Raw genomic sequence first — 14,879 nt, 5'->3', positions numbered from 1 at the left:
AATGGTAAAAAGCCAAAAATTCGGCTGGACAGCATAGAAATACTAACAAATAAAGTACAAACAGTGGCAACCCAAACTAGAGACGTTGTAATTCTGAGCGAAGAAGAGAACTGGGAACGAGAAACTGCTGATGAATTTTATCCCGAGTACGCCAGCCATACCCGGTTAGAACTAGTCAAAATATTAAAACAGAATGAGGAACATATTAAGGAACTAAGTAAGAAACTGGCTAATTTCGAAACTGCACATGCAGCCATGTTGAAGAGCATGGAATCATTTAAATCGATAATAAGCTAAAAATAACAACTGTTGTATAATATATCTCCTAAATTAATTAGATTTTAATATTACTTTCGATTTTTAAATAAAATTGGAAAAATTACACATAAATAACATAAAAAAGTGAACACTTCCTTCTACTGCCTCGCACTGCACCGTTGACTGCAAAACACGCTATCGGCGTAAAGAACGTGATTGCTGTTCAAAATCAAATGCTGGCAGTTCAGCTTTATCACCTTGGCTCGTTCGTAAACTTTGGAGGTAAAACAGAGCAATCCACATCCGCAGATCGGCGTCCGGTTCATAATCTCAACCAGCAAGAATGGAATCATTCCCGTTGTGTAATATATCTTACGGGCCACGACGACTCGAGCAGCCATTTCCCACAGGGCTGGAACTTGACCGCGCACGTCCGCGATTCTCAGATCCGGCACCGTCAGTGAATCGGTTGCGAGTTTATTTTCCGACAGATCCACTTGGTCCAGTTTCATACGGCTCATGGATTCTGGCACGGCAGTTATTTGGTTTTTTGACAAATTGAGGAAACGTAGCTGGGACATTTTCCATACGGCAAACGGTAGCTTTTGGATGTGATTCGACTGTAGGTCGACTTTGACGAGCGCACGTGTGTATATGAGATTGATTGGGAAATATGTTAAGTTATTCTGGGCAATGCGCAGACTTTGAAGGCTGGATTGGATGGCAGGGTTCGTCAGCCACTCCCATTTGTCGTTTTGAAGTGCGTTTCCCGATATGTCCAGATCGCTAAGCCTTAGCTGACCGAGTGCGCTAGGCAGTCTTTCTAAGCAATTGTTTGTCAAATTAAGAGAGCGTAGGTTTTTCAGCAAAAGAATTTGCGGATCAAAACGTGACAGCTTGATATCCGAAATCGTTAAACTCACAAGATTGCGGGAGAATCCTTTCAGTGGGTAATCTCCCCTGCTTTTGATTACACATTTCGTGGCGAGTACTTTCGCGGAGGATAAAACTGAAGTTTTCTTGTTCGCCACTGTAAGGCAGGGTAATTTCACCGGCACCGAACTTCCATCGCCGGTTGCCTGTTCTCCAGTTAGTACTGACTTGAGCACTTTCAGAAATCCGGTCAGTTGAACAACCTCGCTTTTTACTTGGACGTCATGCTCCGGAATGCGAAACGAGATGGTAACCTTTCCTTCCGATAGGAAGCGCGTAAAAATTTTGCTAATATTCTTTTTGATATTGTACTTCGTACCTGCCTTATTGGCATTCGTTATCAGCATGATGACCGTTTCCTCGGATTTTTTGTCAACGTTCTTACCGATAGCCAGAACAGTTTTTTGAAACACTCGCTTAGTAGACGGCACCGCTCGGCTAATCACGCACGTTTCGCATATTAGCTTCATTGTGGGTTGTGGCACTTCACTATTTTGTTTTCTTCGTTCCGCAGCACAAACAACCCAAACAACATGTCTTATTTTAATGGTCTTATTGCAGAGTAATTATTTATTTTACGCAAATTTCAGAAATTATTCCCGGGCAAATTTTCGGCTATGTTCACTGCCTTTCCACCCTTTCTACACTCTTCACCAACATGGTCGGAGATGCCAATTGGACAGATATTTTCTATAATTAAAAAAAAACTAATTTGCTATCTAATCGAAACATTATCAATTTCATTTGTAACTTTTTTTTAAATAAAAATAAAAGAAAAAAGGCATTTGCACAAACTGATAACCTAAACATCGAAAACTTTTATTTATCAAGGCATTTAATCGATTTAATCCATTTAATAATCAGTCCCTGAAGTGAATCTGGCAGTCCTGATCAAAACATAAATATGTCGCAAACAAAAAAAGCAAAAGTAAACAAAATCAGCTGTAAAAGTGTAAATTTATTCTTCTTATTTTCAATTTGAGGAAAAAAACTTTGATTAATTATCAAACTATGAAAATATTTCATGGATACTTTACTACCATGCAGAGAACCAATAATAGGCAACTTGTTTGCATCAACTGTGGTGGTTCCGTCACGGAGCTTTACCGAAAAATCAGCCCGACGGTATTAAAAATTACTGAATGCGTAAGTAATGTATAAACACAGAAACCAATAGTTACTAATGACCACAATCTTTTAAATGTAGACCAAATGTAACAATCCAGCCGATAAATACATAGAGTTTGAGGTGTTGATAATCCTTATTGATCTCGTCCTGTTAGCCAAACCGGCCTACAGACACATACTGTACAATTCCGACTGCAAGAACCTATGGAAGATCGGCATTATTCTTGTTCTGCTCGAAGCGTACTGCCTTTGGACGGAGGCGTTCAGTCGGTTTACCAATGTAAGGTACCGATCGGATCAGGCTGATCCTTTCCTAGCAGAAAAGGGATTCTACGTGTCATCGGTGCATATTTTAATTGGTGAGTGCTTCTCAAGGTTACAAAGCTTTTGACCTACGTTATTTGACATAAATTTCACAGGAACGATTCTACTGTACACATTTCTGTACATGCTGACAAAAATCTTAAACCGATCCAGCGCGGTTTCGAACGACAGCGACAAGTGTTACCGGACAGTTTTGCTACACGGCGTAATCCTAGCGAGTATCGGCAAGTTCTTTTTTATTCCAATCATTATCTGGAAACAGAACGTATCCGAATCGAGTATGGCCATCCACATTTCGCTAGTGGTTGCCTATTTTGTGATCTCACTCACTCAAATCCACTCGGTGATTACACGCAACTGCTCCCGGAAAAAATCGGCTGTCATCGTACTGTTAGCGTTTATCATAAAAACTTTTTTTCTAACACAAATTAGTGTACTGTTAAAAACCTTTATGTAAAACTAGAATTGTTTCTTGTTAAGTATGACTATCACAAATCCTTTTAACTTCCGATAACGTCTCATTAAATCCTAAAACAACCTGAGTTCCCTGCTGCATATTGAATACCTCGAACAATTCATTCCCTACATTAGTGGCCTTAGAACTAATAACAACAACAACCGGAAACCCAGTTTTTCGAGCATCCATCAGTCTTTTACCAATGGTCAAACTGGTTCGATCATCTACAACTACGTCCGATCGGAGCGCAGGTAACCGGTCCATTTCATCTAGCATCTTTTCTAACCACGGTCCAGCGCCCGGCTCTTCCTTACTTCCCTTTTTCGGAGGAATTAGACAAACTTTAAATGGAGCTATCGGAAGCGGCCAACGTATGTCTTGTTCGCTGGACAATACCTCAATGCTTGCTGCGATCAACCGAGTAATTCCAATCCCATAGCAACCCATCTGAAGAACTGCCGGTTTACCGGTTTGATTCAAGTACTTTGCTCCCAAAGCTTTGCTATACTTGTCCTCTAAAATAAATGCATGGGCTATCTCAATACCAGTTTGCCTGGCTATGCTTTCACTATGGCACTGTTCACATTTACTTTTGGAAGTAAGTTTTTCCTGATTGAAACTCATTCCACAAGCATTACAATGTACCAACTGATCTTCCCCAACTTCGCTGAGAAAATGATACTCGTGCGAAATGGAACCGCCCATAAGTCCAGAATCACCACTTACCTTCACATAAGGCACTCCCAAAGCATCGAAAAATCTCCGATAAGCTTCGTTAACCAGCTCATAAGTTTCATGCGCTTCCTTTGTGCCAACGTCAAACGTGTACATATCTTTCATCAAAAATTCTTTCGCCCGCATCAACCCGAAGCGAGGTTTCATTTCGTCTCTAAACTTCGTTGTTATTTGATACACGCGTAACGGAAATTGACGATAGGACACCGGTGAAATAGCAGCAAGCAGTGCGGTGACGCTTTCCTCATGAGTCTAAGAATAACCGAAATTTAAATTTAATTTTCCAATAAATTGTTTCCACTTACCGGTCCCAAGATTTGCACCTTTTCGTGACGATCGATCGTTTTCATAAGTTCTGGCCCAGCCGAATCGAGCCGTCCACTTTTGCGCCAAAGATCGGCGGACATCAGCGTTGGCAGTGTAAGTTTCTCCGCTTCCGCATACCGCTGCATATGAGAATCCACTAGTGCAATCGTCTTCTGGAGCGATCTTTGCAGCATTGGAAGGATGTAGAATGTGCCATTACCTGCCTGTCGGATTAGTCCCTGTTCGACCATCAGCTGAAAACGGAGGAGATTATTACTTCAAAGGGACGATGAAACAAAATCTGTTACCCGTTGACTTTTCGATGTAACATCCTGATGCTTGATAACGGCATTTTTCGGCACCACCAAGACCGGTTGGAATATCTTTGATAACCTATGCATCGCAGGCATTACAGGCGAATTATTGCAATAGACTCAGTTGACAAAATACTGCTTAAAATATTAATTTGCTGTTTAGAAATTCTTGCCAACCAATCCAATTATAATGTTTAAATGCCGAAATTGCACCAAGATGTATGAAAGAAATAAACCTTGCTTCTAGTAGCAGTAGTAGGTAGCAAATAGTGCACTAACTGTTAAGTTACTATTAAATACCACTGCCATAAACATAAACAAACTTTGTTAAACCGGCGTGATTCACTTCCTAATTCAATATAAATGTTGTAATAATATAGACCGGCCGATCGAAAATTATCACTGCAAAGTTTTTTTGAAGGTTGTGTTTTCAAGGTTTTTTTTTTTAAATAAGTACGAATCCGTGCACGAATCATTGATTTCTGAGATACTCAAAACCTAGCTCAAAATGATAGTATAGGTAAAACCCTGTATATAGAGTTCTTTTTTCACCAACACGAAAGATGCATTTCACTTCACTCGAAAGTGCAAACAAAATGTTATCCACAGAAATTAAAGATTGTGGACGACATCTTTTTCACTTGGGTACTTTTCTTTCGCGCGTGCATACGCTCGTGTACAAAGGCTGCAGGAAAGGGCCAAACAGAAGCTGCGTCAGCGCCGATTTAACGGTACTAGAAATGGTCAGGAGTAAAAATTTGACTACCGGCGGGTACGGGGCGGGTTTCGGGTAAATTTTCCGCTACCCGACGACCATCTCTACTATAGGTACTGTGATGGCCACTACTGAGTACGCGCCAAACCTCGAGGCAATGCTACCGGATGAGCGAGAGCGAAGCCCCTCTTGAGGACTGCTGGGATAACGTTAAAGCAGCCATTAACAGCGCAGCGAAAGGGATTTTTGGTTCACTAAAAAGAGTTGACTGACTAACGATTGGTTCGACGAGGATGTCAGATGATGTTAGACGAGGAAAAACGCAGCACGGGTGCAGTAATGCACCCGTCAAAACGAGGAACGATATAGACAGAAACCCCGATTTTTTCCGGAATAAGAAGCGCCGCCTGGAAGAAATGGAGTGCAAGGACGTGGAACAGCTGTATCATTTTCAGGAAAAAAGTAAATTTGTGCCGCGAGCCGCAACATGTCGGGATAAAGACAGAGGGATCTTGTCGGAGGTGATCTAAAGGTGCTAAATGACGCGGGGACGGAATACCAAGGGAATGACTACATCAGTACGGTTGATGATGGCGATGTGTCGACTCCCGCAATAGATGAAGTGATCGAAGCCATCAAGCAGTCCAATATAAAAGGGCGACAAGTTGGGATGTGAAAACTATCGAGCGATCACAATTCTCAATGCCGCCTACAAAGTACTTTCTCAGATTATCTTTCGCCGCTAGCAAGTAAATTCGTGAGAAATTATCAAACCGATTTTGTGGACGGGCGATCGACCACTGACCAAATCTGGTGTGTTGCGACTGATCGCCCAAAAGTGTCGCGGATACCAACTCTCTACGCAACACCTATTCATAGATTTCAAGGCTGCGTACGATACCTTCGACCGTGAAAAGTTATACAAAATTATGACCGAAAAGGGCTTTCGCCGGAAGCTAAAAGGCCACGATGGATGGCACACTACTGTGTGAGGATATCGGGCGCGTTATCATGCCGATTAAAACAAGCAGAGGACTTCTATAAGGCGATGGTGTTTCCTGCCTCCTATTCAACATCACACTAGAAGATGCTATGAAACCTGCGGGTTTTAACATGTGGCACGATCTTCAATAATTCTCGCCAATTTACCTGTTTCGCTGACGACGTGGACATTGTCGCCAGGACGCTCCAAGTGGTTGCTGAGCAGTTTACCAAGCTGGAACGCGAAGCAGTGAAGGTTGAAATAGTGGTGAATACGTTTAAAACCAAGGAATTGTTAGCAGGAGGTACCGAGCGCGATCGACCCCGCATAGACAATAATGTGGTAGCTCATAGGAACGAGTACGAGGCGCTGGATGAATTTTTTCATATTCTTGGCCGAAGTCATGCTTACTACGCATTCCACAAGATCCTATGGTGTAGTAAGCTTCACCTAAGTACTAAATGTATGGTGTACAAATCGCTAATAAGACCGGTAGTCCTCTACAGGCGCGAAACGTGGGCAGTGCTCGTCATTGACTTGAAAGCACTGACCGTTTTTGAACGTTGTGTACTTTGGACAATCTTTGACGGGGTATGTGAGAACGGTGTATGGAGGAGAAGGACCACGAGATGACGCAGCTGTTTGGCGAACCCAGTATCCAAAATGCCGGTCAAGAACCCCGCAAAAATGGCATTTGTCTCGAATGCGGTTGGTACCAGACGCAAAGGTGTGCTGCGTGTTAGTCCAAGCTGAACAAGACATGGAAAGTGTGGGACAGTCGAGCCATGGACCGAGTTTGTTGGCGGAAAATTGTTATGCAGGTGAAATCCTATGGGACATCGCACCAGGATAAGTAAATAAATATGATTAAGTCTGAAGCTTGTAAACTTTTTGACTATCAATCGTACAATGTACAAAGCAAAGCGAAGCAGAGCCTAGGTGCTACATTCCGTTATCGAAACTTGACCTTCTGTTTTTATTCGACAGACTTGCTTCGCAGCCAGCTGTTAAGAGTACAGGACAATTGCAGGGCCAATTGCTACGATCGTATTGACTCTCGTACAATGTACATCATTCCAAAAAGCAACGATCACAACCCTGCGTTTAATCAAAAATACTTTTTAGTTCAATAAATTTAGCAAATGCTGTTCAAATTCCAAACAGTTAAGAGAGTTAAAGGTCGATTGATTCGTGTTAACTTAAAAATGATATAAAATTATTAGCAATTTTGTTTTTATCATAGCTAAAACGCTAAACATTTATAGTAAATATATTTATTAACCCGTGTTGGGCATGTTAACAGCTAAGTAGTTCAAAAAGAGATGGACACAGCTTATTGGTCTTTATACCAGGTTAAATAAACGAGCTACGTGCTTGTTGTCATATCATGTGTATTGGGGTTAAACACGTTAACTAAGTTCGTTGTAAAATGATACATTACCGAATGATTTAACACTAGATGAATTTACTTACAGCAAATATCAAATCGATTAACTTTTACCTGTTTCTGTTTCAGACAAAATCGGGTAGTTTTTAAAATCTGTATTGCTCAGAAACGGATACCTGATCGATGAAAAGAGACTTCTGGCAACCGAAGTGGCCGCCCACAGTTTTTTGCATTCACTCGTACTTCTCCTCTTGCAAAGCGTCCAAAAACTCCTTCAGATCTTTTACCACTTGGCGATAGTAGTCTAGCTTTTTCAGCAGCCCAGAAGCTTCCGCTTGTGATTGGGTCAGCCGGTTTACCAGCTCATTCCGCTCCTCGTGGTACATGGCTTTAGGCATTTGAATATACTCTTCGCCTTTGAAAATGAACTCGTATATCGATTCGTTTTTATTCTCTGTCACGTTGGGTTCCTGGCTACGGCTACTGCATGATTGTTGATCTTCTTCGACGATTTTGGATTTGGCAGACCTGCTACTGAATGCTGCTCCGGAGACCGTTAGTTTTGGTGATGATTTTAGGACAGAGATCTGTTTTTCCGGTGAAGAACTGACGGTCGTTTCGGCTGGTTCTTTCGAGACTTGCAGTAGCGGGTCGATAGCTGTTTTCATATTTTGAACGGACTTAGTACAGGCATCAAACGGAACAATTGTTGGCCGCTTCTTTAGTTTGACTTTGCGAAGAATCGAACCCATGGGAGGTGATTGCTTTTTTAGAGTACTGTTGAGGATTACACCAGTAGGAGTAGATGAAGAAACCATGGTGGACGTTCCTGGAGCTACGAGTTTCTCTATTTTGGCAATTTTCAGTGTTGTGCTGGAGTGTTGCGAACCTTTACGTTTGGGAGTGTTTGTCTCAGGTTCATCATCTTTCATTTGATCCACGTAGATAATCTCTGTAAGAGTTCCTTCGCTCACTTCTATCAAGCCTAAGAGTTAAATAAAAATACTAATTAAAAGCGCAAACCAGTACAACCATTAGGTATTTACTTTCATCCAAATGCTCTTCTATCGTTATATCATCAACGTCTAACGACGAACTTTGCACTTGTTCCGGTTCTGCCTCGTCATTTTCCTCAGAACCGTACGGTATAGGAACTGCGGTATTAAGCAGTATCTTTCGTCGAGAACTGAAGCATACATAGATACGAGAAAAATGTTTGTCACACATGAATGGTGTGCCGTTCTCAATGGGATCGACACAACCAGCCTCACGCCATTTCTTTGCTCGCTCTTCGTCTTTGGGAAATTGGAACAGTGTACGGTGTGGATCACTGCGACTGTTTACGTTGCAATCCTTGTATACGCATGTCCTTTTGACACGATTCATGTCGGAAAGAATTCACCGAGCTACGAACAAAGCAAATAAAGCGTATTTACGGTTTTCAAAAATCCTGGCGTCTGTTCTGTTTACGTATGATATGACACTAGCCAAGCACACAGAGGCCATCAAACCGAAAGCGCAACCATCAGCGGCATCACACGCTCGTTTATTTTTACTTTAAATAAGGTTAAATTGTACTCAGTTTATATTGCTGACATTTACCGCACGCACACGAAGTCTTCGCCGCATATATTGCTGATTGCAAGGAAAATTGTACCATCCAAAGTGCGAAATCGCTCATAAAACTGCGATCCAGCATTAAATCGTTTCGGTGTCTTCGGCGCACTTTTTCGTTTCATTCCAAGCAATAAGTGCGCCGAAGAGACCGAAACGATTTAAGCCAAAATAGCACTTTTATGAACGATTGCGCACTTTGGATGATAAAATTTTCCTTGCAATTAGCAATATTGCTGTTTGCAAGGAAGACTGTCCAATCTCGTGTCCAATCAATAAGTGCGGAATCGCTCATAAAGGTGCTATTTTGGCTTAAATAAATCGTTTCGGTGTCTTCAGCGCACTTATTGCTTGGAATGTAACGAAAAAGTGCGCCGAAGAAACCGAAACGATTTAATGCAGGATAACACTTTTATAAGCGATTTCGCACTTTGGATGGTACAATTTTCCTTGCAATCAACAATATATTGTCAATTGCAAGGAAAATTGTACCATCCAAAGTGCGATATCGCTCATAAAAGTGCTATTTTACATTAAATCGTTTCGGTATCTTCGGCGCACTTTTTCGTTATATTCCAAGCAATAAGTGCACCGAAGAGATCGAAACGATTTAAGCTAAAATTGCACTTTTATGAGCGATTGCGCACTTATTGATTGGACAATTTTCCTTGCAATTGACAATAATAATTGAGATTGCGCTGACAGCTCCCGTAAAGTAATGTACGGAAAGAAAACGTGCGATGTATCCAGTTTTTTACGAGCCATAATGGCGGCGGGCGTAGCCAGAAATTTTTCCGCTAGGAGATTCAGCGGCATATTCAAACAGGACATCGAACCTACTTTGCCCTTCGCAAAACGCTAAGATCAAGAGGCATAAGCCGCCGGACTAACCTGACAATGTACAAACCTCCTATTAGACCAATAGTTTTTATGGATTTGACAATGCTCATGGAGGACACACGCGCCTTTGCGGACGACATTTGGCGGAGTACAAGCTGCAGCTACATACCTACGATTTTCAGCACAAAGTTGTATAGCTGTATGAAGCTGGTCGCGCCTAATAGTCGATTGCCTAATCTTATCGTATTGAAATACCTATATGAGTGTATCGCTCTAAATTATTACTTAGTGCGTAAATTTTGGAGGCGATATGCGCAAAGCAAAGCAAAGCCTAGGTGCTACATTCCGTTATCGAAACTTGACCTTCTGTTTTTACACGACAGACTTCGCAGCCAGCTGTTAGTGTACAGGACAGTTACGGGGCTAGTGCAAAAATCCTACTGACTCTAGCATCAGGGCCTAGGCGAGATTCGAACATACGACGACTGGCTTGTTAGACCAGTATCATACCTCGAAGCTTACTGGGTAGGAAGATCGAATTGAATGGAACTTAAAACAGCACGAACCACCCCGGCTCTAAGCTGCTGACAACGATGTCGAGGATCATACAACCAGCCCCGTAAATTTTCCTGTGCATTACACTTGGCTATGAAATTTCAAGCTTGAAAGTGTAAATCAAATTTTCTTCTGAGGGGGGGGGGGTTTGAACCCCCAAAAAACCCCCCGTCGCTACGCCCATGCATTTTAGGCTGTGAACCATTTCACGAAATTTTTAACTTTTTAGTTAAAATTTGACAGTTCGAAGGTTATTTCTCCTCGAGTGGTTAAAATCAGTTCAGAATGCGAACCATTTCATATTTGACAGATTGATAGTTGTTGTACTCAATGAGAGCATATATAAGGTGAGGATGAAGATATGTTTCTATAACAGCGAATTTATTTATTCAGTCCAGGTTGGAATTGGATGAATTTTTTGTGTTCATTTGCTCCTATTTGATGGATAACATTTATCTCGCTTCATTTCGGGTTGAATAACATCCATACATCGATGAAAAAAAATTCCAGGAAAAATCAGTGAAGCACATCGAAGCTCTTTCCTCACCTCTGGCATATCTCATTGGCTCTCAAAACTTGGTTAAAAATAACCATGCTCCCGAGCAGGGTTATTTTCGAAAAACCACCGAACTGTCAAATTTTAACCAAAAAGTTAAAAATTTCGCGAAATGGTTCACAGCCTTAGTAATACATCACATGTTTTCTTTCTGCAGGTTCCTTTGGTTTTGCCGTAAACGCGCGCAAACAAAGCGTGCGATGTATTGCTACAATGTCAAAAATGTTGTACAAATATTACGAAAACGTCCGCCATTATGGCTCGTAAAAAGCTGGATTAGCGAAATGTCAAAAATGCTGTTCAAATATTACGAACACGTCCGCCAATATGGCTCGACCTTTACAACAGACCTCATAGTTCCTAGCACCACAGTTTGCAGCAGATTTTTACCGGTTAGCTGATACATAAGCGAATTCATAAATTAACCTGGGTTCGTGCTAACTCGAACCCGAAATTTATGAACGATACGGGCAATTTGACAGATCGACCCGTAAACCGTAATGCTAGACAGTTTTAACCTGCGCTTCTAACTGAATGCTGTCAGTTTAACCGAAATGCAATCCCGGTTAATTTATGAACGCTTTGACAGCACTTCGATTGAAACTGAATGCTAATCGACCTGAGCCAGGTTATTTATGATTCGCTAATAGTTTGAAACACATGACACAACAACCTTCGCGCTGTTCCAAATCCAGTCAGAAATATTGCGGTTATTTACATAAATTTTCATCCTGTTGCGGCGGTAACCCGCATCGTCAATCACCGCAACGAGAACAAGGAAAGGTGGCCAAATATTTTTTGGTTTATATGTGCAATAGAGGTTTTCCGTCAAAAATTTTTTTTTTCACTAAATGTTCGGTTTTGACTCTTAGAAATGATACCCATATAAAACTTTCTTTATTAAAGCCTCTAACTACTGTAAAAATGAAAAACTAAAATACGTATATTTCAACCGGTCACTTCTCGGATGTCTTACATGCCTTTTTGTACCAGTGTCCTCTATTTTCACCACTTCGAAACCATTTGTGCCACTCTTTACTCTTGTGGCAAGCAACAAACGAAATGAAAAAGAAGGTAATCATTAGCTTTTCATTCGTTTTATCCTTTTCACTCTACCGCTGATACACATATGTCAAAAACTGTTATGCAATGCTGCCAGAAAATCTGAAAATTTTGATAAACAGTGCAGCCGAAACGAATTTTTTAAAACTCAACATTCGTGATTTGGTGAAAAGAAACTCAACATTCTTGCAATTTGCATTGTTTAAAAAATCGTAGTAAATTCTAGAGTCAACGAAAAAAATATATTTTTGCACCATTGTCACTCGTATTGGGAGTACTTTTGAGAAAAAATAAGAAAAGGAGAGGTATGATCTGACGGAAAACCTCTATTGTTACTGATGCTTTAGCAACTAAAACTACATAAATAAATGTCTTTTAGCATCTTACATTCAAAAATATGTATTATATAAATTCATTGAATATCATAAGTATAAAAATATGTGTAAATATAGTAACAAAATTTAAGAAGTACGGAATGGGGTTGCAATATCTAAACAATAGAAATTAATCTATTTGTATGGCAGCTCTGGACAAAAGCACATCCTTCAATATTTGGCGAGGTCAGCATTAGGCGATAATGTATCGATATAACTGGTACCGATATTCGTGGACGAAATCTCGATAGTTTTTTTTCGAAATAGTTAATTGCGGCATGCATATAACAGCTTTGTAAATGTTAACGCGTTATAAAACAAGTCAAACGGAGTGTTATAAAACAAATGTAAAATGCAGATCGTCACGTGATGCGAGCATTTTTGCTGATTATGCTCTCAGCTGAGTATACGTGTCGTTGGGAAAACGCAATGTGAAACAGATTAAACACGCTAGATCAGCACAAACAAATCGTGTTTATGAGCATTGTCTGCATAAGCAAACGATGTTATATGGAGTATGACGTTTGAACCATTTTTAATTTGCACGTCGTGCAAACCAACGGGGTTCAAATTAAAAAGTGTTCAGATTAAAAACGGTCAAACGAACGGGGGTCCACGGTATCGAACTGCAGTAAACGTCAGCGACAGCATGTCCGGGGCTCAAAATTTGACAGCGGGCCCAAATCAGACTGCTGGCAGTTGAGTGAAACGCAGTGCTGACATGCTATCTCATTTTCGCACACACGAGATGTTGGCGGCGAAAACATGGTTGTCTGCCGATGGGGTGGCTTATCCGCTCCTTTCAAATGTTGGTCGACAAATTATGTACAGCTGCTGATGGGGTTCAAAATAGGTTGGTTACCCTACTTCCATGTTAAATAAAACATTTTTCGAACAATATGAAATAAGCGTGCACCCGTGATTTTGACAAGTTGCGCAAAAAAATCGACATGTTCTGTTCCTGTCATATTAACGTTTAGATCCAGACATCTCGAGCCAAGGCGAGCTATCCGAAGCATTCGAGAAAAATAATCATTCAGATTTCCTAGCGAAAAAATGGCTGCATCTGGTAAATTATCGGTTTTGGTAAGTAAATTACTCTAACGTCTGAAAAAATAACGTAAAGAGATTAATATTAAACTTGTTTTTGACGGCGAAGGTTATGCCACAGCTAATCGGAGCATTAGTTATGTAATTTTGCATTGAATGTTCTTTGTATTTGTTTCAGGCCCGTCAATTGAGCACTAGCTCCGCAACAGCCCAGCTGGTCAAACCACCGATTCAGGTTTTTGGTTTGGAAGGTCGCTATGCTTGCGCCCTGTACTCGGCCGCTTCCAAGACCAAAGTGCTAGATGCCGTCGAGAAGGATCTCAAGGGGCTACAGAAACAGATCCGTTCCGATCCGAAGGTTCGCGATCTGTTGATTAACCCGACCACCAAACGAAACGTGAAAGCCGCCGCTCTGAAGGAAGTTTCCAATCGGGTTAAGCTTAACGCTGCCACTGGCAACCTGCTCGCGCTGCTGGCCGAAAACGGGCGTCTGGGTCGACTGGATGGCATCATCAATGCCTTCTCGCTGATTATGGCCGCCGAACGGGGAGAGGTCGTGTGTGAAGTCGTAACCGCGAAGCCTCTGGACGATGCTCAGCGCAAGCAACTGGAGGGTGCCCTGAAGGTAATTGTAGATGCTTGATTAGGTTGAAATGGGTTTTCTTTTTACGTGCGAACTGTGTTGTAGGCGTTCCTAAAACCGAACCAAACCATCCAGCTTACTGCTAAGGTTGACACGGCGCTGATTGGTGGAATGGTCGTCTCCATCGGCGATAAATACGTGGACATGAGCGTGGCCAGCAAAATCAAGAAGTACACCGACATCATCACCGCTCCGATCTAAGATGGGTTGGGTGTAGCGTTGCGAGTGGTAAATGAATTTGTAGGATTTGTTGTAAAGTTAAAATATTTCTGCAGTATATCGAACAGTCATGCAGAAACAGAATAAAAGGGAAACATCTTCAAATAGTTTTTTGTATTCATATGTGGACCGTCAATTTATATCATACAATCATACAATTACAATTACAATCTACCCTTATCCAAAGCCCATGTTCTGAGTGTGATGATCCCAAAGACAATTCTATTCAGAAAGGGTGAAGCTGAAATGGAGAATTTCGTTGGTTTTCAATTTTTAAAACTATGAAGGCACCAACTGCGTGTAAATCGGGCTAACATAAATCTAAGGTCTCCTTAAGCTTTACAGACATATCCTGTATACCAACGGATTCACGGTTTGTCGAACGAATGATAGATGATATTTTCCCCTCCACCAGCAAAATCAAATG

The 14,879-nt window shown here is 41.3% G+C and overlaps 5 protein-coding genes across 5 annotated transcripts; 2 read left to right on the top strand and 3 right to left on the bottom strand.

Moving 5' to 3' along the window:
* Positions 1-360: 360 nt before the first annotated feature.
* Positions 361-1,661, bottom strand: LOC128743372 (leucine-rich repeat protein 1). The gene has a single exon (XM_053839929.1). It carries the CDS (start codon positions 1,659-1,661, stop codon positions 417-419), a length of 1,245 nt encoding a protein of 414 aa, XP_053695904.1. The 3' UTR covers positions 361-416.
* A 500-nt stretch (positions 1,662-2,161) lies between these two features.
* On the top strand, positions 2,162-3,100 carry LOC128743511 (protein ARV1). The gene is made up of 3 exons (XM_053840107.1): positions 2,162-2,337; positions 2,399-2,678; positions 2,739-3,100. Exons 1-3 carry the CDS (start codon positions 2,203-2,205, stop codon positions 3,098-3,100), a joined length of 777 nt encoding a protein of 258 aa, XP_053696082.1. The 5' UTR covers positions 2,162-2,202.
* An 18-nt stretch (positions 3,101-3,118) lies between these two features.
* On the bottom strand, positions 3,119-4,727 carry LOC128739507 (probable proline--tRNA ligase, mitochondrial). Its single transcript, XM_053835001.1, has 3 exons — positions 4,450-4,727; positions 4,141-4,395; positions 3,119-4,087 (listed from the first exon to the last, which is right to left on the bottom strand). Exons 1-3 carry the CDS (start codon positions 4,549-4,551, stop codon positions 3,119-3,121), a joined length of 1,326 nt encoding a protein of 441 aa, XP_053690976.1. The 5' UTR covers positions 4,552-4,727.
* A 2,780-nt stretch (positions 4,728-7,507) lies between these two features.
* Positions 7,508-8,965, bottom strand: LOC128741659 (uncharacterized). Its single transcript, XM_053837615.1, has 2 exons — positions 8,586-8,965; positions 7,508-8,524 (listed from the first exon to the last, which is right to left on the bottom strand). Exons 1-2 carry the CDS (start codon positions 8,923-8,925, stop codon positions 7,773-7,775), a joined length of 1,092 nt encoding a protein of 363 aa, XP_053693590.1. The 5' UTR covers positions 8,926-8,965; the 3' UTR covers positions 7,508-7,772.
* Positions 8,966-13,497: 4,532 nt separating this feature from the next.
* Positions 13,498-14,573, top strand: LOC128741660 (ATP synthase subunit O, mitochondrial). Its single transcript, XM_053837616.1, has 3 exons — positions 13,498-13,626; positions 13,769-14,215; positions 14,279-14,573. The coding sequence occupies exons 1-3, from the start codon at positions 13,597-13,599 to the stop codon at positions 14,432-14,434; spliced, it is 633 nt and encodes a 210-aa protein (XP_053693591.1). The 5' UTR covers positions 13,498-13,596; the 3' UTR covers positions 14,435-14,573.
* The last annotated feature ends 306 nt before the right edge of the window (positions 14,574-14,879 follow it).

This window comes from Sabethes cyaneus, chromosome 3 (genome assembly GCF_943734655.1).
Source record: "Sabethes cyaneus chromosome 3, idSabCyanKW18_F2, whole genome shotgun sequence".
Classification (NCBI taxonomy): Eukaryota; Metazoa; Arthropoda; class Insecta; order Diptera; family Culicidae; genus Sabethes; species Sabethes cyaneus.
This window is presented reverse-complemented; position numbering and strand designations above follow the sequence as displayed.

Excerpts from the sequence above, each read along its gene's own strand:
- LOC128743372 (XM_053839929.1), bottom strand. The coding sequence starts at position 1,661 with ATGAAGCTAATATGCGAAACGTGCGTGATTAGCCGAGCGGTGCCGTCT.
- LOC128743511 (XM_053840107.1), top strand. The coding sequence starts at position 2,203 with ATGAAAATATTTCATGGATACTTTACTACCATGCAGAGAACCAATAAT. Across the intron at positions 2,338-2,398 it reads TATTAAAAATTACTGAATGC|ACCAAATGTAACAATCCAGC; the intron begins GTAAGTAATGTA and ends TTTTAAATGTAG. Across the intron at positions 2,679-2,738 it reads ATCGGTGCATATTTTAATTG|GAACGATTCTACTGTACACA; the intron begins GTGAGTGCTTCT and ends TAAATTTCACAG.
- LOC128739507 (XM_053835001.1), bottom strand. The coding sequence starts at position 4,551 with ATGCCTGCGATGCATAGGTTATCAAAGATATTCCAACCGGTCTTGGTG. Across the intron at positions 4,396-4,449 it reads TTACATCGAAAAGTCAACGG|CTGATGGTCGAACAGGGACT; the intron begins GTAACAGATTTT and ends CTCCGTTTTCAG. Across the intron at positions 4,088-4,140 it reads AGGTGCAAATCTTGGGACCG|ACTCATGAGGAAAGCGTCAC; the intron begins GTAAGTGGAAAC and ends GGTTATTCTTAG.
- LOC128741659 (XM_053837615.1), bottom strand. The coding sequence starts at position 8,925 with ATGAATCGTGTCAAAAGGACATGCGTATACAAGGATTGCAACGTAAAC. Across the intron at positions 8,525-8,585 it reads AGAAGAGCATTTGGATGAAA|GCTTGATAGAAGTGAGCGAA; the intron begins GTAAATACCTAA and ends TTTAACTCTTAG.
- LOC128741660 (XM_053837616.1), top strand. The coding sequence starts at position 13,597 with ATGGCTGCATCTGGTAAATTATCGGTTTTG. Across the intron at positions 13,627-13,768 it reads CTGGTAAATTATCGGTTTTG|GCCCGTCAATTGAGCACTAG; the intron begins GTAAGTAAATTA and ends TATTTGTTTCAG. Across the intron at positions 14,216-14,278 it reads AACTGGAGGGTGCCCTGAAG|GCGTTCCTAAAACCGAACCA; the intron begins GTAATTGTAGAT and ends ACTGTGTTGTAG.